Here is a 24,674-nt window from a genome sequence, read left to right on the forward strand (position 1 = left end):
GTGTGCCATTGCCGCGCGACCTATCGGAGGCGACACGGCGGCCGTAGTGCTCGCGGAACGCACCGCTTGCCTTGCGGCGGCCTCGAGTGCAATGCTGCTCAAAACACGAAAGGCCAAAAGCAAGGGGGAAAGAGGTGAGCGGGACTCTAAGCGAGGCCGTTGGAAACAACGCCGGTTTGTCTATTTGTCTTTTGGGATTCCCCAGTAGAATCTTAGGAAAGTATTCAGAAGGATACAAAGAGAGTCCCAGGGGCGGGGCCATAAACTATCACCTCGACCAAACTGGCCCTGCGGGTCTCAACACAACGATCTATTTTCAAGGGCCATTCTTGCTCTGCTAAGTTTTCAGCCTCGGTGCCAAATGTTACCAGCTAGGATGACGGACACGAAAAAAGTGCCCCTACAATTATGCTGCTGAACCGAACATGTGCAGCTGAGCCCGATTTCAAGACTCCAAAGGAGACACAAAATCGCAAAGAAGATAAACCGCAGTTTTTTTTTTTTCGTTTTCTGACAAGCGCGTCAAGAAGCAGGACGGAGATCGAGCAGCAGCGGAAGGATCATCCCCAGCCGTACAGTCTTCCTGATGGCCTTCCCAGCGCTTCTAGCGACGTCCGTCATCCTTCGTCGGAACAAGGAACAGTGAAAGCGACAAGTTTTCTTCTTCGTGCGTGAGACGAGACGAATTTGCACCGTATCGGAGGGAAACGACGATCTTTCAGGTCAGTTGGACATTTCCAAGTATAAGACAGAGTCGCCGCGGCAGCCGATAGTGCACTCTTTCCCACCGAAAAAGTAAAAAAAAAAAAAAGGCTGTAAGCTTTCAGTCTGACTGGTATAGGTTATTTCCTTGGCTAGAATACACCATCCAAGTTAATTCCGTTTTTGGATATCCCTCTACCAAAGCGAATGAGAAATCCACGTTTGGCATCTGTGAAGCTCTGGACAAACAATCTGGCTTTAGAAAGCACGAAACCTCAGTCACGCATAAGTCATGTCAAGATTCGTGGGTTTCCTACATATAAATGAAGTCGAGAGGACCAGGCGAGTGAATCGAACAAGTTTGAGTTTTGAAAACGCAGTGCGATCCTCCTCGTGGTTTTTCCGCTGACGAACTTGCGCACGTCCGAGATAATTTTTTTTTTTTTTTAAAGGACACATTCGTTTAGAGTTTGCAATGTTTTTTTAAATAATCTGGATATTCACTGCGACAGACAAAACGCCATAAAAATAATAAGGTTCCTATTATACTCAATGGGAATTATTACAGAAGAAACAAAAGAGGGACATTTTAAGTACACAAGAGAGAGAATATGGATTAAATTATATCCAATAAAAACGTTCGATCTAAATTTCTGTTGGATGATGCCTATATTCAGCGCTAAGCCCTCCACAATTCCGTAAGTGTACTTTAGGTGAGATTTCTGCTCGTCAGCAGAAAGAGTTATGAAAGTGAACATAAACAACGAAAACACTAATCCCCCCCCCCCCCCCCCCCGAATTCAGTATAATCATGCAGCGCCCCCCCAGAAAAAAAATTCTGGCGCCGCCCCTGAAGCAGCCGCATACTGTCGCCGCCAAGCGCCGTGAACGCAGGCGGGAGGCTGTGTTACACGCGGCCTCCCGCCCCAGTGATACACGCGCCGCTCGAAAAGGGTGACCCAAATGGCATGAGCTCTCCGCGTAGTGCACTACGTAGCGAGTATTCACTGGACGCCATATTTGTGGGTGCTGTTTAGGGCGCATGCTCAGAACGAGCTCACATGAATAGGTTGCTAAGACCGGCAATCTTGATGGTGCAGAATGCACGTTGCAAACAAACTGTGGAAGCTTGCTGTCAGCACGCGCTCAGCATTCGCGCACACAGCTATGGCCGCCAGCGAATACTCCCTTCTTGCCTGATATGCCTGTCAAATTGTGGGCATGCATTTTGTTGTCGCAGAACAGTTGGCGAAACATTAATTTATTCTATTGCAGAAAAATATTTTTTGAACTATGAAAATATAAATGTTGAAGGCGTGTCAATTTACCGCTGATGGAAGCTGTGCAAAACCAGAAATTAGTTTTAAAAGAATCTTGTATAGAATTACCCTTTCCCATATGCACTAGTGGACGAGTAATTGACCGAGTTTCATTCTACTCCGACAACGAAAAACGTATCGGTAAGAATTTTCCTTTGGGCAACTTTTTGTTGCCTTTATTTTGAATTTTAAATTTTATGATGCAATCCTATACATTACGCACTATTGCATCTTCATGCAACTAGCTTTTGTCTGTAGATATTATACGCCTGTCATTGCACCTTGATGGTGTTTGGCTTTGTGGTTGCGGAGTTGTTTTAGTTTTCATTTTAGCACTATCTTCATGAACAGTAACTTCCCACTACCTGGCATACACAAATGTGGTTCATTCCATCTATGCATTATTTCAACGTTAACAAGAATCAAAGAACACATATGTTACGTTCAGTGTGCACATACATTGCTTGGAAGGCGAACAATGTATGCACAATTACGCACGAACGCTGAAAATGACACCGACCAGGGGCCCTAAGCTGGACACTTGGCGAAAACGACGGCGAGGAATTTGGCGGCCGCGATTGGCCAACGCCACAATTGACCTTGGCGCCGGCCAATCATAGCCGCCGAATTTCTCGCCGACTTTTCCGCCAAGTGTCCAGATTAGGGCCCCAGAAATGCTTTTCTGGAATGGTCTATAGACGTTTTGCTAAATTACCCAAACACCAAGGAGCACATGCAGGCTACAAGTGTAGTTACACGTGCTGGCATCTGCAACAGCAACTCCTCAAAAGCGAATCTGAAACAAATGGCATGTGCTTTCAGGCAAGACGAGCGTGTGCAGCACTGGTACCCACATTTCGAGCATTGTCCGTGGAGCTTGGGTAATTTGTCAAAAGATGTGTCGAGTCCGACCTTTCTTTGCCAGCATGATTTCTGGCATGAGATAGAAGATTTACGCCAGCGATTTAACGAAACAAGTGAGCCACAGCTCGAGTGTATCACGTTAGATCTCTCAAAAACACAATTGCTCCTTTTTGTTTTTCTTTTAATTTGGCACATAGGCCAAGGTCATACTTTGTGCAAAAAAAGATTAATATTTATTTCAGATTGCACAAACAGCCGTTTGCCTGCTGTTAGACACTAGCAAGGTAGGCACGGGCATACCAGATTGCCGGCCGTGCACCTTGCTTCCTGCCGGTGACGTCATGTTTGGATAGCAGGGAAAACTGAGGAAAAGCTAGGGAGAACGAAGTTTAGGTTTGGGTAAGAAGCAAATTAAGACTGAAAATAATGAGTTAATTCTTATTGCATCTCTTGGCTTCAGAAAGACAAATGGTGTTGGAAAGGTTACCCAAGTCTGCATACAGCATATATATTGTCAGCAGACTCCCTTTGGACTCAGTTTAATGAACCATAATTTCCAAACAAACACAGACAGAACGCATCTGCCTACCAAATTTATTTCATGACTTGTCAAGGCTAGGCAACATGATTTTTTGCTTCAAATTAAAACAAGGGGGAAAGAACATCCAACCAACCAAGAATAATAAGTGTGCATTATCACAGGTGCCACAACAATAGCTTTAGTAGAACTTCAGTTTCACAAACCAAAAGCCAAATCACTGGAATTTCCTTTCTGTTTGGGCACAATGCAAGGGGGCTCATATGCCAACACCACTGCCTGCATTGGTGCAATGCCAGCCATTTCCCCAGTCAGGTTGGTCCCATGAATTGCCTGACAGTTTCCAGAGTACAGCATGACATCATGTCCACTCCTGCACTGGCGTATTTACAAGCAACAGCCAACGAAAGAACAAGTAAAAACAAATTGTGTACAAACACGCACATGGACACTGAATACAGACAACACATTGAAACAGCACCTGCAAGAGGAAACTTAGGTTTTCAACATGACTAAATTTTTGGTGTGCCTTTTCAGTGTTCCCCTTGTACAAAAAGATGTAAAACAATGTAATAAGATACGCATCTTAAAGTGAAACACAGACAAGTGTTGCCTGCCAAAATAAGAAGCCTCCCCAAAAGAAAGAAACTATAACCATTCTCGCACGCACCACTAAACGCAGCACCACAGGGAAGGTGAAGAGCGATAATTTATTACCTTCATAAACTGAAACGAGCAAGCACAAACAGTGGCGTTACATGTGTAAAACTCCCCGTTCTCGGTGCTTCCTTCCGAACATTAAATAAGAACCTCAAAGAAGAAAAAAAAAAAGATAGGAACAATGCTGGAGGTGCTTGTCCCCTTCCAAACGTCTGGAACCCGCTCGTCCCTCCGGTCGGCTGAATAAAGCTAGGCTGCCAGCGGCCGATCACCTCCCCCTGTGCCTTCTCTGCCCGTGTGGCAGCTTGCCCTCTCCCCCAGCAGACCGCTCCCCCTCTCCCAAAGAAGGGAGGGAGTTACTTTTTCGACAGTTCGTTGGAGAGCCAGTCCAGGCCCTCGTAGAGACCAGTTCCCTGCGTTGCACAGGTGGCCTGGATGTACCACTGCAAGAGGCAAAAGTGTCGTAATCAAACTTTTTGACAGAACGAGCACTTTGATGACAAAGATACACATCAAAGTGCCACCATCGCAAATTATCACACACAAAAAAAAAGCAGCGTAATCAGATTTTTAACAAAAAGAGCATCTCTTGCTTGGTACAATTCTAAACCAACAGGTGTCATGGGGGTTAGTCATCCAGACCTTGTGCAGCCTTAAACTTCTTGTGAACTTCTTGGCTTGCTCGCAGCAAGCACTCGAGTACCCAACATTTGGTGCCACTTGTTTTCTTGTATCTTTCCAAATGGAAAACGACAACACATGCACAGTAAACTGTCATATGCGTGCCACTATCCACATTTGTTATTAAGAACCTGTAACTTGCTGTAACTCAATGGATAAAATTTTGTGTCTGATATTAAACTTGGTGTGTAACCTACCAAATGCAGTTTTTGCCAAGTGTAATATGAAGATGTGTTTATAATTATGCCAAATTTACTTTAGCTTACTTACATTAACATTTATAAGAGAAATTATAAACTGCACAATCCTGGATTATTAAGCAGTTTTAAAATGTTTTATTATAGCACATACATTAGTTGAATTTCATAAAACTGATGTAGTTCTCTGTTGCAGGCTGAAGAACTAAAAGAAGATTTGATGATCCAAGATTACTCATTTCTACCTCAAGAATCAAAGGAACAAAATGTAGGGCTCCTCATACACCAATATAATTGCCCCCATTATGTGGTAAACCAAGATACTTGCATGTGCATTTAAGGCCAGTTATCTGTTAATTAAAACACGTTTCAAACAAATGAGCAGAATGATTTCTATCTCTGACAACCAACTTTTATAACTACTTTGTGCATCATATGAACCATGCTCAAAACTTTCTTTTCTTTGGGGTAATGAGTTGTTATAACATCCTCATTTGGTCGCAGCCTCTTGTCACTGCCTACATTGTACTGTTTTTTTTCCAGCCTGCGGCACATCAGCTTTGCCACAAGGGTAAAAATACACAAAGAAACTCACCTACGCAGCAATAAACTTTGCACTGATTGTGCCTGCACTAATCCCAGCAGTCAGTCTGGCAAAAGGGCAATCACAATGCTTGCCTAGGGGCTACTATAACTAGTTACAAATGCATCGATCTTTCACAGTTCTTTTTTAATATTTACACCCGAGTTCCAGGACTAATTAGGATAAAATAGGCCCATATTCAATAAACATGATAAAATCTAGTCCTAAATAAAAATGACAATGGTACAATTTGTGGGAGGTTACTATCTACTTCTGTAGATAGTAACCTCCCACAAACTCCCCTCCCTCAAAAAAAAAAAAAAAAAAAACTCAAGTTGAAAAAAAAAAAAAGACTGTTCTTGAATAGACCATATGCGAAATGTAGAGCGCCATCTAGTAGCGTGCCGAGAACTATGGTTGCCATCTTGTTAGCGGCGAGAAAACGAAACCAGAGACCCGACCGGCAAAAACCCAATGTAAACAAGCGACGGCACTTCGTGCGAGAGATGCGATGCCAACGACTGCTGTGTTCCACTGCAGATGCAGCGACAAACCAGCGACAAACAAATGTGAACAGGGCTCACATTTTTTTCCTTATTTCTATTTGTTACTTGAGACGCAGCTTTTGACAAAAACAATCGGTGACAACGCGAAGAAACATGCGGACGTTATCTTGCGGAGTGAAGCCATTTACAACTATTAAATTAGGCCCTAATCTTTTCAAGAAGTTGAACCAAATTTGTTTATGACTTTTTTTTTTCTTTATGTATGTTATATTGTCAGCCTGCCTTTTTCTTGATGCGCAAGCAACTCGATGCACGCGGACGCGACCAAGGCTGTTAAGCGAGGCAAAAAGATGGCAGTTTTAATAATCTATGCAACCAACCGTAATTGAAGATGCGTATGGTTAACAGCAGTATGGTTACGTTCATCGCAGTGGCTAAAACTTCTATGTCGGCAGCGGCAAAAACTTGCGTTGCGGACGTCGAATGAAGCAATACGGGCAATGCCAACTTCATTTTACAACCCAGTTTTTTTTTTTTTTCCTTTGTCACAGCCGAGGTAGAAATTTAGTTTAGTGCAAAGAAGCTTGGGGGTAGTTTTGAGAAAGTCACTGTGCAGGTATTCTGCCAGGGTTGAATAAATCTTCACTAATAGCACAACATCCGTGCACTTGAGGTCAATGCTATCCGAAACCAATTTTAGCCCTTTGCAACGCTTAAAAAATATTGCCCAGTGCACAGTTTCTTTTAGAAGAACACAGAACGTTCCACCAAAAAACCTTCCGCCAGTAACAACTAAAAACAAAACTATCCTTGAGTCATGTATTCGCGTGACAGTACGACTTCATGCGTATTCACATCGAAAAAAGAAGTAAAGGTGTTATCAAGGATGAAAGGCATGACGGCCTACTCCTTTCGGAGGCCTGTGCACACGCTGGCGACAACCCGCAGTGTGTAAGCTTCCACAGCGAAGGCATAGGACTTGGTCCGCTGCTTCGACGTGGTTGTCGCCAGCGTGCACAGGCCTCCGAGAGTTTTGTCAGACAGTTGCGGTAGGTTGTTTAAACTGTTCGTCCACATAATATGGTCGGAAGGCGGAAAACAGTTGCTGCGCCATCGCATATTGCCAGTACGACTCTCTCTGATGCCTCCACCGTGCTTCGGTACCGACGACGCTTGCCAACATTAAAATGAAGACGCTCTCAGTGTTGTCAGACCACAAAGCAATATCGCATAAGGTCTACTGTTTGAACACGAGTCAAAGAAAGCATGGCATGCCAAAAGAGTAAGTTTTCACCAATTCCCGTGACTTCCATAACGTTCCAGCTCAGTTCCCTCGGAATTTGCCGATACTTCCAGAACCACTAATACCATCCCCAAACAATCCTGGCTCATTCTTGATAATGTTCAGGGACAAACACCTTTTAAAACTCCATCAAGCAACACTCGCTGTCGCCATTTCCTGGGCACAAAGCGTGCGATTGTATTTGAGCCCTCGCCTGAACGCTAAAGGGGGAATCGCGCTCGACACGAGCCGAGCCAGGTTTGTGCCAAACAGTGATGCAGACCTCGTGTACAATACATGCTCGGTCGGAGCGTGTGATCAAACAATGGCGCACACTTTTGAAAAGGGTCTATTGTAACACGAGGCAAGTTGGAAACTACTTACACTTCGGTTTCTAAGGTTGTTGAGGCCCAGTTTGTCGGTGAGTTCTGACGCAGGCATGGCATTTGGTAGGTCCTGCTTGTTTGCGAAGACCAAGAGTACAGCATCCCGAAGTTCATCTTCATTCAGCTGACCGACAAAAGGACAGAGACAAATTGGCATTAAAACGTGCCACAGAATGGAAAAAGGCTCTGCATCGTCTTTCCACAACTTTCTGCTGTTAACGAAAGGTGGGCAGCGTTGCGAGACAAAAGTATCACAATTGTATTTCTATTTTTGTAATAGAAGTTTTCAACAATATCTGTATTGCTATACTCAAATGCATTTCTGGGCGTATTCTTAATACCATATTACAATCTTCTGAGGAATCATTGCCCTCCAAACAAAAGATCTAGCCTTTGCTTGTGTGTGCTGGAGGAGGGTGCCGTGAAGGAGATGCCAATGCTTCGTTATTATGCAGACCAAGGTTCGTTTGGAACGTTGTGCCTCTGGCCAGACACAATGCCCTTCCCCATATTATGCAAAGATGACGAATGCCTTCCCGATGCTTCAGGCAGTTGACTACCCTCATAGATTCAAGCTGTTAAAGGCAAAGCCGGAGGAGCTTTACAAGTGTATATATACTCCCCTCACATAATCACGAATGGGAATAAAATATCGGTGTTCATATCTAACCAACAGATGGCTCATTCCACCATGACGCAATAAAATCACTGCTGACTGAGGTGCCCGGATTGCACAAAAGCATGGGAATGTCTCAAAGTAATTCAGAGAGACATGACCCTGATTTAGAGGTTTGTGAGGTTTTAACTAAAAAAAAATGTTTTATTATGTATAGAAAGAATGCTAAAAGCAAAAAGGTAACCCTGTGAAAAATTTATTGTGAGCATGAATGCTGAAATTCAAGTTGCACCATAGGGTGAGTGCTCGTTAGTTTGTTTATAATTATATCAAACATGTTTAGAGTAATGTACACCCTGCTTCTTTCTTGTTTTTGCTACTGGGCACACATAATTAGTGCTACAGCTTCTAAAAATATCTCGAATATTTTTAGAAATAGTATTTCAGTAGAGTATTCTGCCGCCAGCAAAATGTATTCTTGCATTTGTATTCCCAAATACGTTTTCAGCTATCTTTTCAGGATACTTCCAAGACACGATGCAATGTTTTTGCAAATGCATTTCAGGATCACTATTTAGCTGTTTTTGCCATGTAGCTCAGCATTTGTTTCCAAATACCTTTAGGGTAGTTCTTCCCACCCTCACAGTTCATGTATGCTCTAGAGTGTTTCCCCCAAGACACACAATATATTACACAGTGCAGGCATGCTTGAAACATCTGTTCAAGTAGTTGTGCAATCAAAGTAGCTATCAAATCTCTAAAATCCTGCAGCAATATGTTTAGCACTGCTACAAGGGACACCTCTTCCTGCAAAGGCATGCGGAAGTTTTCATTAAGACTGAACTCCATGGAACGAATTATGTGACGAATAACTGGCGAACGCCACCCGACGGCACGCTCGATTTGCGCGCAATGTAGCAGCCGCTGTGTTGATTCCACGCGCAGAGCAAACGCCGCTGGGCAAAATTCCTCGGTTATTCGCAGCATATTCCTCCTATGGAGTTCAGCCTTTAGAACCATCTTTTCTTATTATGTTTCTACGAGCATGGTTTGGTGTCTTGACTAATTAATCTATGTCAAAGTAACTGGCAAACAAGGGTAAATATTAATTAGTTTATGAAATCTTCAGTTTGTATGCAAGAGGAGAGTGTGGCACACTTAAAGGGATTGTCCGGTCAAATTTTGTATTCGAGAAAACAATTGAATATCATTGTTATTGCCTCGAGAAGCATCGTACGTGCAATGTCCGAATTTTATATGCCCCTCTGCGTGAGTAATTGAATTTATAGTGCTCATATCGCATTCTAGCGTAAACGTTGCTTTCGTTGGCAACATTGAAGCTCTGACGTCACAAAACACAAAGCGAGCATTTTTGTCTCGTTGTTTGCCTGCGAGTGAACGCTTCAGCGTGCTTCGTTTTTGTTGTTGTGCTCGACTTGTTTCGTGGTTGGGTGAGATTTTTGTTGCGCGGTTGGCTGCCACAACCACCGGGCAGCACATGCGAGCCAAGACATGACGTTCCACACTTTTCCGCGAGACGTGCAGTGACGAGCAAAGTGGATCGTCGTCGTGCGTAGGGACTGGGTTCCCGTCCAGATCGAGATCCTGCTTATGCAGCAATCATCTCACAGAAGAAAGCTACGAGCTGAGCTCTCAGCAGACAGAAGGCTTGTAAGCTGAGGTGTGATGCTGGGCCAACGATATTAAACTACGTCCACCCACTCCTCGCCCAAATCGGATCAGTCAATTTAGGTCTGTTCGATTCGCCTGAACTGGCTGAACTAGTTCGGCAGTGCAGGAACTGGTGCATTCGATTCAACCGTAAGTTGCACGACCGCTGCACTGGTGCGTTCGATTCATCCCAGTTTTGAACGAGTTCAGACCCAGTTCCTCAAAATCTTGCACCGGCTCCGGACTCGGTTCAGCGTCCGTACAGAAGCAGACGACAAGAGCAGACGGCGATAGCAGAACTCCTCGTCCGTCTCTGCTCGCGGTGCCATTTTTCGCAGCGCTTGCTCAAATGTGCGATGTTTTAACGCCGATACGGAGGTTGCATTTCCTCTCATTTATGATAATAACGTACCCGCGGTAAACGCGGAATCGAGATCCTAACCAAGGGTAGAAACTTGCTTGATTATGATAATCTAAAAGCATTTTAGGCGCCTGCTAGCGTAGATTTGGCTCCCTGTGGTGAGTGTTGAAATATTGGATCACGTAAATTGTTTCTTTTTGATACTATGTGGGGATCCACAGTGTTGATATTCTTACTTACAGACACGGGAAAGGTATTGCCCTCTTGATAGTCTCCGCCTTCAGTTGCTCTTGGATGCATATTGACGACTCCGATACATTGCAGAGGTCTGGGATTTAGTGCGTTGGCACTCGCATGTCCCCGTAGCTGAGCATAATACTGCATGCTTTGTCCGCTGGTATCTATGGACGCCCACTAACGGGCCTGGGAAAAACACCGAGAATCGGCATTTTTTGCCGATTCTCGCTTTAACTTGACGCCAAAGTTACGGTCGATAATCGTCTTGGCCAAGACGTACGCTATCGTCAGGCCTTCGTCTTCGAGGTGACCGGTATACCGACCGCGCGTTGCCGCCAGTGACTCCCGACGCAAAATCACCCTGATGCCGCGAACCTACCGTCGAAATGCAAAGATTCCCTTTGAGGGGCATTTGCCGCTACCTCCTTGACTTGTAAATAACTATAGTTCACAACTTCCTGGCCAAATCGAACAGACCTTGATTGTGCAGCGAAACCGAAACCAACAGCTTGGCCATCTCGAAATGACACCAGAAGTTGTATTTAGCACGCGTGCAGCCCGATATCTGTTTGACCTGCGTGTGAAAATGGAGCGTAGCTACGATTCACCAAGCTCGTCCAAGTCAAGTGACGAGTCCGACATGCATTTGAACGGTTCGTCGTTTGCTTCGACCCGCGGACGTCGCCTCTGCGGGAATGACCCGCAGCCTCATCACCGATCCAATGGATCCGCCGAAATGTGTACCCAGATGCCGCTTCGTGTACCTAAGTGCTGCTTCAGAGGCGAAATCTGCATCCTTTGCTTTGCAAGCGCCCCTAGTTCGATCGGCGTCTGTCGCAGTTGTGTTTGCGCGAAACGGCATACGTTTTCTCGAAGCTTATGGCTCTCTGCGAGTAACATCCTGCTAAAAGGCGTGACTTTTTTTGCACGTGCTTGGGAACTGCATTAAAAAAAACGTATTTCAGTAGGGTACTGCCTAGGAGACTATATAATTCGAAACAAAATACAAGACATCCATCGACCAACGCTTGTTATCCCGACCATCCGACAAACCTTTGCGTTTTGTGACGTCACGCAGCATCTACGGATGTTAGCCATTGACACTGCCGAAATTCGGGGTGCAGTTTCGTACATAGGATCATGAAAGGTTTAATTGATAACTGGAGATTATATATCCAAATTAAAATGACGTTTGTCTATATGAAGGCTCCCTCGACGTAACGAGCGCAATAACTTAAGTACTTCCGGTTTCGACCGGACAATCCCTTTAATACTCGACGTCCACTATTTTGAGCTACATTATCAGACTTGGCGTAGCTCCTGCAGTGCTCCAACGCCATCAAAGCTACTGGACGAGAGTGTGCAAATGAGACGCAAGTCAAAGTCACGTGCTCTCGCAGAAGTGCAGGGCTGCAGCACCGAGAAAGCATAGCTGGCCTAGAAATCGTAGCACAAAACAGTTGACGCCAAGTATAGGTGTGCAAGGCTGCAGGAATTCGGACCACTTCGGCTCACGACTGTTTGATATCGTTATGTGCTGGAATCTCGTCCCGTTAAACAGTCGATGCCCAAGGACAAAAGCATGTTATGTGACTACAGTTTCAGGGTTCATAGAGGCTTCAAAGAAAGAAATTCAAGGGTTTTTGAGGACCATTAAGGGCCTGTAAAGATATTGTCAAGGCCCCCTTAAAATACTCTATCTAGTAAATTTATAATATAACAACTTTTTAAAATGCACTGCGAAAATTCTTTATTCTAGGAAAAGGCGCATTTTCTAAAAAGGTGCTAATAAAGGCTTCAGTAGAGCTACTGCAGCTTTTCCTTGATTTCCTGGTTGATGTTTAGAAGTTCTTGCATCTTTGTTTCCGCTGTTTTCCTTAGGCTGTTCGACTTGACAATGTTGAGTCAAACAGCCTAAGGAAAACAGTGAAAATGTAGTTGATGTCATTTGTTGCCTCTGCTTTCTCAGTATCTGTAGTCTTCATGACCCAGCCACGACCTCTGGAAGTTGCACTTCTCGGGCATCGCGCACAATTTAAACTATATTCACCATGTGTGGTGTAAAACAGACGTGGAACAAGCAAACCAGAGGTAGCTAGCAAACAGTATGCGAGAGAACAAGACGAACGAGGGGCAAGATCGCAAGATGACGAACAAGCGAGACCGGACCTGGAACCACCAGGACTGCTACCACTGTGGCCAGGCGCTTAACGGGCGTCCGCTAAATGGGTCCAAATGTGCCATATAAAAAACTTCCTAGTTGAAATCTTGAAAATCCATGTTAACATACACGTAAAATAAATAATTATATTTGATTAATGTCAAAAATTTTATTGCAAAAAAAAAAAAAAATCTGGCTATTTGGAAATTTAGGGGTTTTCACAAGCACCGCTAGAAATTTCAGGGCTTTCAAGGTTTTCAAGGACCCACATGAACCCCGAGTTTGTTCACTCGATGATGGAAGCGGCATTTTAGTTTTTGTAGCAGGTATTGTAGCAGGCAAAAAAAAAAAATGAGGGTCTATACACAAACTCAGCTCTGTTACGTCACGGCGCGGTGGTGGCGTCGGGTGCGCTTCTGGTCTGGGCCTGTGGGCGGAAGTCACCAGAAGTCCGCATGCGGAACATGCATTCCTGCATTCTTTTGGAAGAAACCAGGTAAACACCTGCCTTCTTCACAAAACGTCGCGACTGCCGCTGTACCAAAAGAGTCGGGAAAGGTTTGAAGGTCAGTTTTCATGTGCTTTTGCCTGGTCGGTTCGTCCGAGAACACGGATAGGTGCCGTAAAAAACGAAATCCAGGTGCCGTCGGACCAAGATTGCTCGTGCGGGAAGCATTTTGGGTAGAATTCATGGGTACTTCTGGTCGTCAGATTTATTTGTTTTGTTCCAACATTACGCGGGCAACCCATCAAGTTGTACGGACTACCTGCGGACTACGTTCAGTGCATCTTCAAGTTCAAACGACCGCCTGATCGTTCAAAGTGTTGTCTGCTCTTTCAAGCGTTTCCGCTTGTCTGCTCGTTCAAACGACAGCGTCCCATAGACGGAATGTTGACCTGGTAATTCCGATCAGAAATAAGTGCAGTCCTCAAAAGACTTGAGTTTGAAAGTTGGTTGGGGTTTGAAGTAGGCTCGGTGTAAGCAGTAGACACAAGATGTTTATCATTGTTACGCGTGGCCATCACCGACTTGTTTATGCCCGATTCACTTAGTCCGATTCTGCTTGTGATTTTTAATATAGACGTCGACCATCTCAGCTACAGTTCACAATGCTGCAGCCCGAGCAATGTCGCAACTGAAAATAGCAAGCAAAATCTCATCACGCGAATCAGGCTTTAGAGTCCATTCTGCGACGTACACGCGGAATGAATCCCCGCATGTCAGATTATTCACGCAAAGTTTTGCAGTGTAACGAGCCTCAGTAATTTCGCTGAGGCCGCTAAAGTAGTCAAACATTGCCCAGGAAGACGTAGAATCAACAATTCCAACGCGAAAAAGAGCACGGGGACTCTCACAGATGCCGACAACATTGTATTCCAATGGTTTGAATATGGACGACGGCGAACTTCTTGCCTAAACTCCATCGCGCATGTGCAGCACCGGTGGCGTCCGCTAGGGGTGCTGCCTGTTTGTTTGTAAACATGAGTTGGTCTATAGACCCATGTTTTTTTCTCTCTTTCCCTGCTCAGTTTTCTTTCTTTTTTTAAACGGATATTACAATTAGGACAAAGAAGGTTAACGTCTAATAATCCTGAGCATAATTTGCGGGCTTAGCGTGTTAACCCTTTAAGTGCCTTGGACAAGCTGAGCTCGTCAGCCACTTTCTGTCTAAAAAAGCCATGGACAAGCTCAGCTCGTCCAGTGGTTTTTTCGGTAGTCCTCAATTCCACGGACGAGCTAGGCTTGTCCGAGTAGTTTTGCGGCGCGAATCATAGATGGCAGCATTCGTTTTAGTTGGTAGATTTGTTTTCGCCTCTGCTGGTTTCTGTGTAACAATCTTTTCAAATTTTATGTGTAATACTAGAGGAATAAAACTTCCAAATAAAAAAAAATATGGCACATTTAGGTTACTTTAGGAAAAAAAAAGTGGCACCTAAGGGGTTAAGCCAGGTGCACCCCCAGGTCTGCCGCTGCTCCTAGCACTCCGGTGCAAAGCGGTGAAGCTCGACGCGCACACGCTGGATAGAGGCAAAGGTTGACGCGAGCAGCGCAAGAGCCACAGTACTCTGCAGCCATGGAACGGAGGCATGTGGCGGACATCATAATCAAGTGATCTTATCACGAGTATAAGACCCTGGTTTTGTTTTATCCCAGTAGCCGCAATCGGCAATCCTACTATTTTGCCGACATCATCTGGAAATTTAGAAGATGTCAGCGATCAACCAGCCAGCGCATCAACAGGTCAGAGCGGTTGATTCGCAGCATCAAAGCGCAACATCATGGCATTCGCCGTCTCCTTGTACGTATTCTGTAGTCATCCAAACCAATCAAGTGCAGAGAATGTCCCGTGACTCATGCTTTTAGTATGTGTGTTTCTGGTTGTATTTGTTTGAGCCTTCGACAGTGCTCTGACCCAAGACGAAAGAAACTATACGGTGAGTAGAGATGCTGAGAAATTCATATTTATACCATTTTCCTTTTACTTCTCTCAATATTAGAGCTGACCATTAATAAAAAAAAAAATTTTTTTGCTTTAGGCCTATAGGCGCACGTGTGGCACAATTCTTAGCAAAATTGGCATTTTGGCGCAAGATGTAGCAGACTTTCGTTCATGGCATAATTTGGCACAAATGGATCAACACTTCCATCCCTGTGTTCACTACAGTACGTGAGATTTTTTGTCACAGTATGTGGTCTCCTGAAAACCCTATTTGCCTTCTTTTAAAGACAACTCTTATAGGCATTTGCCAAGCTTTTGGTAATGTGAGCGATGGATATACAATGCTTATGGTAAAAGATCTTGTCTCAAAACCTGGCCAGCAATGTTTTCATACTTACCAACCAATGTGTGGCATAAATAGATAAAGCTTGAAGATGCAGTTTAGATTTGGTTATAGGTAGTCCACAGATGCTGGTCAGATTCAGATGTGAAAAATTCCATCTGGCCACGGCTCTAGTTATAAACACGTTTGAAAAATTATGTTTGCCTTTTTATCAGTCTTGATAATGCCACTTGGCATGTTCTTCACTGAAACTTTGCATTTGCACTTCTGACTGAATCTCCGAGGAAACTTTCCAGTATAAATTTTCATTGCTTCCATCACTCATTATTTTAGAACGACATGTGCAATTGGCTTGTTATTTTGATTTTGTTTTAGCCTATGCTGGAAAAAGAATGCCATATTGCAGTAAGAACTTTCCTTACCATCTTTTGCAGCTCATCTTGTGCTTCCGACGAGCGTTCTCTGTCATTGCTGTCCACCACAAAAATCAGGCCCTGAAAAAATACAATTTCATTGTGTGAGAAATGTCTACTAAGCAACTATAGTCCGTTGCAACTCAAGAAGGTAGGGTGAGGGTAAGACGGGACGGGGAGGAGGAAGCAGACAGAACACTAGAGAGAGGAGGAAGTTTCCATCTCTCTTCTCCAGAGTTCCGTCTGCTTCCTCCTCCCCAGCCCGTCTTACCCTCGCCCTACCTTCTTGAGTTAGAACAGACTATAGATATGGGATTTTCGGTACAGGTTGAAAACTTATTGTTCAGTGCTCCAAACTTTTTATAAAACTCTGTTTCCTCGAATGGAACCTGAAAAAGGAAACGATTGTGTGCACAACAGCATAATGCAGGCTTGAAGATTTTATTTATCCTGATAATAGAACACCTACTGATAACGTGAACACTTGCCTTGTCATTAGGATACATATATTGAAAAAGGCTATATGAAATTGAATGCAGTTCATTAATCTGGCATTAACATGCCTATCCAACTATAAAAACAAAGCATCATAAACAACCTTGGATTCCTAAAAATGTGCCTATTAAAAACACTAAGCACACAACCAGCAAGCAGTTTAGTGCTCATTGTAGGCGGTAAGGCAAAGGAACTGCCACACCCAAGCAGAGCATTCAGAGACCTTCCAAGAACACCAAAGCTACTCAGATTTTTTATAGCGCTACATGTTGCCACCAATGAAGCTCACATCCCTAGCAGCATCAATTGCTCTTTCATCAGCAGAGGATGCCAAATTAAATTTAAAAAACTGGGAAAAAAAAAAAACTATGCCCAAGATTTTAGGTTATATTTACATGCACCTAAAATGTGCAGAATTTCAAGAATGCACCTGAAATATGCTCATATGCACATTGACATATGCTGGATGTGTGCACTTGAAATGTCCTTGTTTTTCAAGTTCCCACTTGTGGCGAGCGTTACGGAGAGCTTGAGTATAAAAGCTAAGAAAGGTGAGTCGTGTGAATTCTAAGCGCAGGGGGGATGTGCAACAAGCCTGCCTCACACTAAGCACTTTCAGAGCCAGGCACTTCTGCCTGTGCCTCCTCCAGTACCTCACCTATTTGTGGTAGACTGATGGGTGTGATTTTACCAAAAAATGTAGATGGTTCAGTTTTACTCCGTAGAAATCTCCCACTAGCCAGCACAATTTCGAAGTTGCAGTGGATATAGAAAAACTGTCAAGTAGCTGCTTATTAACCCAACTTTCTTAGATGAACGAAAACAAAACTACTGCAGTTGGACACATACTTTCTTTTTGTTGTAGAAAAACATCACCCAGGTAAAGGGTTTAGAAAAATGTAGACATATGTTGGGAATGACCAATGAACCTCTTGACATTAGGCAATAAAGAGCTTCAAATGAATAAGTTTCTGAGGGACACTTTAAATGAATCAGTGCTGTAACAAGCTCAATGCCTACGCTATAATCGGTCGATTATATATAACTCTAAAAGTGCTGACATGAACATGCAGTTCTTTTAACTACCATTTTATTTGCACAGGCTCTCTCTGCAGAGCTACATGACCACACCAATCGCCTTCAGAGCCCCTATATGATCCACAAAGCAAAGTTTTTCCCTTTTCCTTTACCCTGGGATGCAAAAACCTTTAAGCGATTTGTACCACGGTTCCATGCCCCATACTAAAGTCAGTACGTTGTAACAAAGCAGTGGAGCATGAGACTAAACAGTCGCACACTCAATCACACTGTTTTTGCCCATCAACCAGCCAATATGCAATTATCAGTTGCAAACAAAGCCAGTGATACACACCTTTGGTATCCATTTAAACATTAAACCGTCAAGGATGGGTATCGGTGCATGCTCAAAGAAAATCATGATGTTTTCATAGAACATCAATCTACTCTAGTGTTGCACACTGCTGATAATGTGATTTGCCATCCTGAAATTATGAATTCGATACTTAGGAACCCAATCAAGGGCAGTTCTTGTATACACACCCTATCACATAGCATTAAAGCGTACAAAACGTTGTCAATAAACGCTCCCAATAGTTTATGAAATAATTTACGAGCCAGAAACACCTGCGCCAGCATGGAAGATAGCGAGTCGCGCGACGCATACCTGGGTGTTTTGGAAGTAGTGTCTCCACAGGGGTCGGATCTTGTCCTGCCCTCCGACGTCCCAGACCGTGAAGCAAATGTTTTTGTATTCCACCGTTTCCACGTTAAACCCAATGGTGGGGATGGTCGTCACAATCTCGCCCAGCTTTAACTTGTATAAAATAGTGGTCTTGCCAGCTGCGTCCAGACCGACTGAAACGAACACAAAGCCAACTGTCACACACAAACAAGCGCACACAAAACGGTGGCTCTCCAATTCTCCCCTTTACCGGATAGTTAGCACAGATCTCTTGTTATTTTGATCGGCACTACGTAGCGCACAACTACCAATTTGCAATAAGTAATGAGCGCGGCGGAGGGAACCGATATCCATTCACAGCCTTAAGCCTAAGATGGAATGCTGTAGGCGCGGCAGGTGAGTTAAGTACGTTTTCAAAAGCTGGGCGCCGATAAAGCGCGAGCATAGAGGCCCCCAAAAATATATTTCTCCATGAATGCAAGGCAACGGTGTAGCTCGCGGTTTGGCATCTGTTCTGTAGGCCTAGGAGAAAGGTTGCCGGCAGGGACTCACCCATCAGTATCCGCACTTGTTTCTTGCCGAAGAGGCGTGTGAAAAGGCTTGATATCGTGAGTCCCATGACTCTCCGACGACTCGGGTTCACGGTCCACACCAAACACACTGAGTTCCACCGAACTAGAAAGGCCGCCGAGTGATGATTTAATACAAATCCTCCGATGCCACGTCCCTGCACACGGATGGACACAAGAATGACGTCATTCGTAGAAACGATTTTGCGCAGAAAATAACGGAAGGAGTTGTGGTGGCGCTAGCAGCTTATAAATTAAATTGTATAAAATAAAATTAAAAAAAAAAACACAAATTTTAATTTAGCGAATTACTATGACTATTAATAATATTAATTACCATATCAAAATATTATCAATAAAACAAGAAAATAATATTAACTAAATATACGTCGAGCGAACGGAAATAACTATAGAGGAAATAACCACAGAACTAACTGGAGCGCGTCTTCGACTGGTATGTTTCCTATCCCGCCCATACATCAAAAGTGGTCCCAAAGTGGCAACAAATTACGTCACAGAAGCCGGAGTGTCATGCCACTACAGCCTCCCTATGTCATGCTGCAGAGCCGTTTATACTGAGAGAGTTTGGCCGATGGGCGGAGCTTGTTGGCCGCTAGAACCAGCGGATTTCGCGATAACACAATATGGCGTTACTTCTTTGTCTTGTTCATTCCTGTGAAATCGCGTAGAGTTCCTATGAGTCAGATCCACAATATGGCGGACGGAAGTAGTCATCCCCCGGTTGTCAGACTACGCTGCTGTGGTTGTCAGACTGCCAAAATCTCCTTAAGAAGGCCAAACTCTCTCAGTATAAACGGCTCTGTCATGCTGTTCCCTGTCGCGATCCTGGCGGTTGGCCGTAGAAATGATTGCGAAAAGCACGAGCGAACGTAACGTTGGAGCGAACGCGAGTGTCGCTGTCGTCACAGCGCCCAAGGCGTCCCAACTTCCGTGGACTGTCACAGGGGAGAGCGACGGACGGCAGAACAGGCGTCTGCCATATACACCACAACTGTTGAGACGCCGCCAGATTCGCGATCGGCGACAGCATGACACTTCTAATATGACGTCATCAGGCGGAAATCGAGCACTTTTTTGCAGGCCATTCTTGGGGGGCACTGTTTTCTTGCGACACTAATCTGTTTCCATGGGAGAAGGCGAGCCCGGTTGCCCTAGAGCACTATTAGCCCCGAGAGCGAACACAAGCGTCGCTGCGGTCGCCGCGCCCGGATTGGGTGAGGTGTACCGTGACGTCAGGGGGAGGACTCCGCTCCGCGATCTCGCATCCGCTCGCTTCCCTGCACCGGTTTCCTGGTTTGGCGTTGTGTGCCGCAAGCTCTTCGAGGAGCTGGACTTCGTTTACCCGGCGTAAAAGACGTTGAGTTGGGCCGATATTGACGGGCTTCCGTACATTTTATAAGTCTGCTTGTCCCTTTAACTTTTAAAATTAGGTTACAAATCCCGAAAGCTATCGGCGAAGGCAATTCCGCCGATGAACCTCCCCGTCCGTCCACACGACACCAGGCAATCTTGCGAGGGGTCGGTGAAGCGGTGGCGCAAGTGTTTCGGACGCCGGAATTATGTTCCTTGCATGTTCATGATTTAAGGCGATATTACATCCCGCTTTCAAGGCATTTGAAGTGGCATTTATATCATGGGCCTTTGGGTGGTCGGTAAATTAGCTCGCGACTTCGACTATGCGCTGCCACTCTGCATGCGCTGGTTCGCAGATGTTTTAAAGGCCCTGCATCTGATGATCTTTGAAGTGCTCGTGGAACAGGGCTGTTTTACATAAATGTAGCTTCCTTGTGAATTAATTATATAGTTTATACACGTATGCTGGCATATTTCTTAGAAGCTGCACAATTACTAGAAATTAGTTTGTATGGTAGCAGCAAAAACGGCCGAATGGCCGCCAGTTACCTTTATGATATGTTTTGAACTGCCAAAATATGCACGGCAATAGTGCCGTATATAATATGGAATGTTTATACTTTTTCCCGTCATTCTTTATTCCAGCCTTGAGTATTCCGAAAATACACCGTTTAGTCTGAGTTATCATTTCCAATTAAAGGAGACACTGCTGCAGGTCCCCAAAAGCTTCCTCAGCCTCCAAAGTCCATAGAGCTGGACTCTCTGACAGCAGAGGAAAACAGGAGGAACAGCAAGCATTCGAACGGCTGTCCAGTGGTAGGTACAGCACTAGCAGCAGAAAATGTGGAACCTGTGTAGGGCGACAGTCCGCGTGAGAAAAGCTTCTGGTATTTTAGCTTCAGGACAATTCGATTTAAGTAAAATCTCAATTTTAGCGCTTAAGGGACTAATAACGAGCTAGACACCTTCGCTTACGTTTGTTATTATAACAAACGTAAGCAAGTAATGTATAACTTATACATTACTTGAGGGTTGATATAAACAAGTCTACAGATACCACCCGTGTAGTCCCTTGAAATACTATCCGAATCCAGCAAAGGTCAAATGCATGTAAAAAATGTTCATTGTTTTTTTTTTTTACTTTGCCCCTGCACTTGGGCTGTCTTACTTGTGATTTTTTCTCCATGGCCCAGACTGTATTTAGCATGTTGCTCGAGCAGCATGCAGCTTTTCTGCGTCGGCGATTTTGTTTAAAAACAGAGATACAAAAAAAAAAAAATAGTATACATTACCTGCCAATTCCTTCAGACCATCAGCAGCATTTATTGTGCGAGATGTAAATCTATAGTGATGCTCCTGCAATTGTGGCCATATTTCTTTATTTTCATATACCAGCAGTGATTCATGAGCTGCCTGCCCTGTCAACCATGCTTAAAATGTTGGTTGAAGTTTCGCCTGTAGCTACACGCCATACCTCAATAAAGGCACATAAAAAAATTTCCACTTCCTACGAAAAACACGCCAAAAAATATTCAATAGAAACGAGCGCGCTGACAGCTAGCGTCGTCACAGCCTCCACAGGGAGAGCGGGCCGAGTCGGAGAAAAATTCTCTCCTCGCCGTGACGTCACCCCGGTTCGCCGCAAGGGGGCGCCAGGCGAACTTCTCGGGCAGAGCCGTTTATACTGAGAGAGTTTGGCCTTCTTAAGGAGATTTTGACAGTCTGACAACCACAGCAGCGTAGTCTGACAACCGGGGGATGACTACTTCCGTCCGCCATATTGTGGCTCTGACTCATAGGAACTCTACGCGATTTCTCAGGAATGAACAAGACAAAGAAGTAACGCCATATTGTGTTATCGCGAAATCCGCTTGTTCTAGCGGCCAACAAGCTCCGCCCATCGGCCAAACTCTCTCAGTATAAACGGCTCTGTTCTCGGGCAGAGCCGTTTATACTGAGAGAGTTTGGCCGATGGGCGGAGCTTGTTGGCCGCTAGAACAAGCGGATTTCGCGATAACACAATATGGCGTTACTTCTTTGTCTTGTTCATTCCTGAGAAATCGCGTAGAGTTCCTATGAGTCAGAGCCACAATATGGCGGACGGAAGTAGTCATCCCCCGGTTGTCAGACTACGCTGCTGTGGTTGTCAGACTGTCAAAATCTCCTTAAGAAGGCCAAACTCTCTCAGTATAAACGGCTCTGTTCTCGGGGCTAATATAGCTCCTTCGGAGCAGAGTAGCGCAATCTAGAACGCCGCCTCTCGGCGACTAGCGGCGAACGCCCGGAGGTTCCAACTGCGGTCAGAAATGCATGGAGAACGTGAGACAATCGCTGTTTCTTCAGTATTGTGGGGGTGTACGGAGTGGCAATTGTTTTTGACATAATAATGGAACATTTTAGAATAATTTGCGCTAAGTTTTGTGCCCCGCAAGGACCTGACTTTTTTTTAAAAATTCCCTGAGCGGCATCATGCAGCAGACGACACGGCGACGTCACACCATTCACGTGACCCGCTCCGGCCAACCCGAAAAGCCCATCTCCGCTGCGAGCAAAAATCGTCTGCTTCAAACGCCATTGCCTTGGAAATTGTCTTCTCAAAATTTGCACACGCATCCGATATTATTAAAACTTTGATAAAGTGTTTAGTGCTTTACTAACTTCACGGCAGACTAGTTTTGAAAAGTGTGAACTCGCCGTTCATTTTTTAATCAGCCGTGTTGTATCGATCTTCATGTATTCTCCCATAGGGCGGGCCGCCTCCTGGAACCCTGAGTACCACGTGACTCGCGCCAAGCCGCTCTGTCGGCCATGTTGTCGGCGAAACACGGGGTTCAAAGGATTGCGCTACTCTGCTCCGTAGGAGCTATATAGTGCTCTAGGTTGCCCTCCATTTGTAGTAGGCGGCGAAACCGTCATGAGGCGCTCCTTACTGGAAAAAGGTCCATTGAACTAACGAAAGAAAACCCCATCCCAACTAGGGTATTATACAGGGTGAAACAAGGAGACGGTAGGCTCTTTAAATCGACCGGAAAATTCGGTTTCTTAACCTATCGCGCTACGACTTTGTGCAGCGTTGCCCACAGATGGTGCATTTTTTTGTAAAATTTGCAAAGAGCGAACTTACTTGAGGAAAAAGTAAAGAAAGAAAAAGGCTTACCTCCTATGGAAACACAGCGAACCTACCGGTCTTCAAACAACACGGCGCCGTTTCGCACGGGACACAAGAGATGGCGCAACGAACGAGCATACGGCGCCGAGAGCCAGCGTCGCCAGCGTCTTTAGCAGACAATCTTTTCGACTCAAGCGGCGCGCGTTCCGCAGGCGGCGACAGTCGCAGAAACAAAAACAGGCGCGGTAACAACGAGGAACTGCAGTTCCTTGTCTGCTAACTACGGCGGCTCTCGGCGTCGTCTGCTCGTTCGTTGGTGGCAGTTGGCGTCGCGACCGCTTGCGCCATCTCTTGTCTGGTTTTTTATTTGCACCAAACCTGAGCGCACTGGTCGTAGTAACTTAATGAAACTTTTCTCTTCTCGAATTTCGCTTTATTTTAAAAGTTATAGGCAAATTAAGATTACAAAAACAAGCAAAAAATAACCTCCCTCATGACGTCCTTGATTGCTTGAGTGGCCGTGAACTAGAAAAGAGATCATAATTACTTACAGCGCGACTGGGACAAGGACAGAAAGAGGAGAAACACAGAAACACAGGACAAGCGCTGACAGGACAAGGACAGGACACAGGACAAGCGCTGACAAATCCACCGATGTCACGTCCCTGCATTCTGTGTTTGTTATTCTGTGCTTCTCCTCTGTCCCCTGTGTTTCTGTGTTTCTCCTCTGTCTGTCCTTGTCCCAGTCGCGCTGTAAGTAATTATGAACTCTTACCAACTCGCCCAATTGTCCATTTTGCTAGAAAAGAGATAGTCAGCTCAGCGAGCGCACACGGCTGCCGCACTCCCTGTCGACGGCGCGAGAGGGCGCCACTAAAGCGTGTTCTGGATAGGCTGCATACAGCGGGCTGCCAGAGCGGTTCTCATTGCATTTGCTGCGGAATAAAACACTAATTCGGCATGACACTTCATTGGCCACAAACGACAGCAAACACGGGATAAAAATCAGTTCAGAATTTGAGTCCCTTCGCGCTGTTGTACCGCGAAATGGCCAAAACGCAAGACAAAGCTACTCGCTGAAGGCCTTCAGAGCGCTCGAAGCCGGTCGGATCCTCCAGTCCGTAAACGACCGCAGCGCCGTCGGGAACATCCGGGACCTTTCCGTGTCCGGTGCCTGATCCCACTACTCTTTTCTAGTATGCGCCGCCTTTTCCACCGCGTGGTGGCGGGTATGTCGACGGGTCATTTCTGATCTAAAATACTGAACAAAAACTACTTTTATCAGTAATTGAAACGGTTCGCGCCACTTATATTTTGTATTTCGACTAAAAAAAAAGCTTTTAGCGGCTCTGACCAGTAGTAAGCCCAGGACCAAAGACGTCACATTTTGCGCGCTTTCGGTACCGCGGGTCGCCCTCGTCGGTGGAGGATGTTTCCGCGTCGTCCGGTTAAAATATAATGCAC

The 24,674-nt window shown here is 45.0% G+C and overlaps 1 protein-coding gene across 1 annotated transcript; it reads right to left on the bottom strand.

Annotated features, from left to right (window-relative positions):
- Positions 1-3,438: 3,438 nt before the first annotated feature.
- On the bottom strand, positions 3,439-18,942 carry LOC8031219 (ADP-ribosylation factor 4). Its single transcript, XM_029974396.4, has 5 exons — positions 18,711-18,942; positions 18,141-18,331; positions 15,971-16,042; positions 7,717-7,842; positions 3,439-4,526 (listed from the first exon to the last, which is right to left on the bottom strand). Exons 1-5 carry the CDS (start codon positions 18,775-18,777, stop codon positions 4,440-4,442), a joined length of 543 nt encoding a protein of 180 aa, XP_029830256.1. The 5' UTR covers positions 18,778-18,942; the 3' UTR covers positions 3,439-4,439.
- Between the last annotated feature and the right edge of the window lie 5,732 nt (positions 18,943-24,674).

The sequence above is a fragment of the Ixodes scapularis genome, unplaced genomic scaffold, assembly GCF_016920785.2.
Source record: "Ixodes scapularis isolate PalLabHiFi unplaced genomic scaffold, ASM1692078v2 PGA_scaffold2__306_contigs__length_199485367, whole genome shotgun sequence".
Taxonomy (NCBI): Eukaryota; Metazoa; Arthropoda; class Arachnida; order Ixodida; family Ixodidae; genus Ixodes; species Ixodes scapularis.

Excerpts from the sequence above, each read along its gene's own strand:
- LOC8031219 (XM_029974396.4), bottom strand. The coding sequence starts at position 18,777 with ATGGGACTCACGATATCAAGCCTTTTCACACGCCTCTTCGGCAAGAAA. Across the intron at positions 16,043-18,140 it reads ACTACTTCCAAAACACCCAG|GGCCTGATTTTTGTGGTGGA; the intron begins GTATGCGTCGCG and ends GTATTTTTTCAG. Across the intron at positions 4,527-7,716 it reads ACAACCTTAGAAACCGAAGT|TGGTACATCCAGGCCACCTG; the intron begins GTAAGTAGTTTC and ends TGCCTCTTGCAG.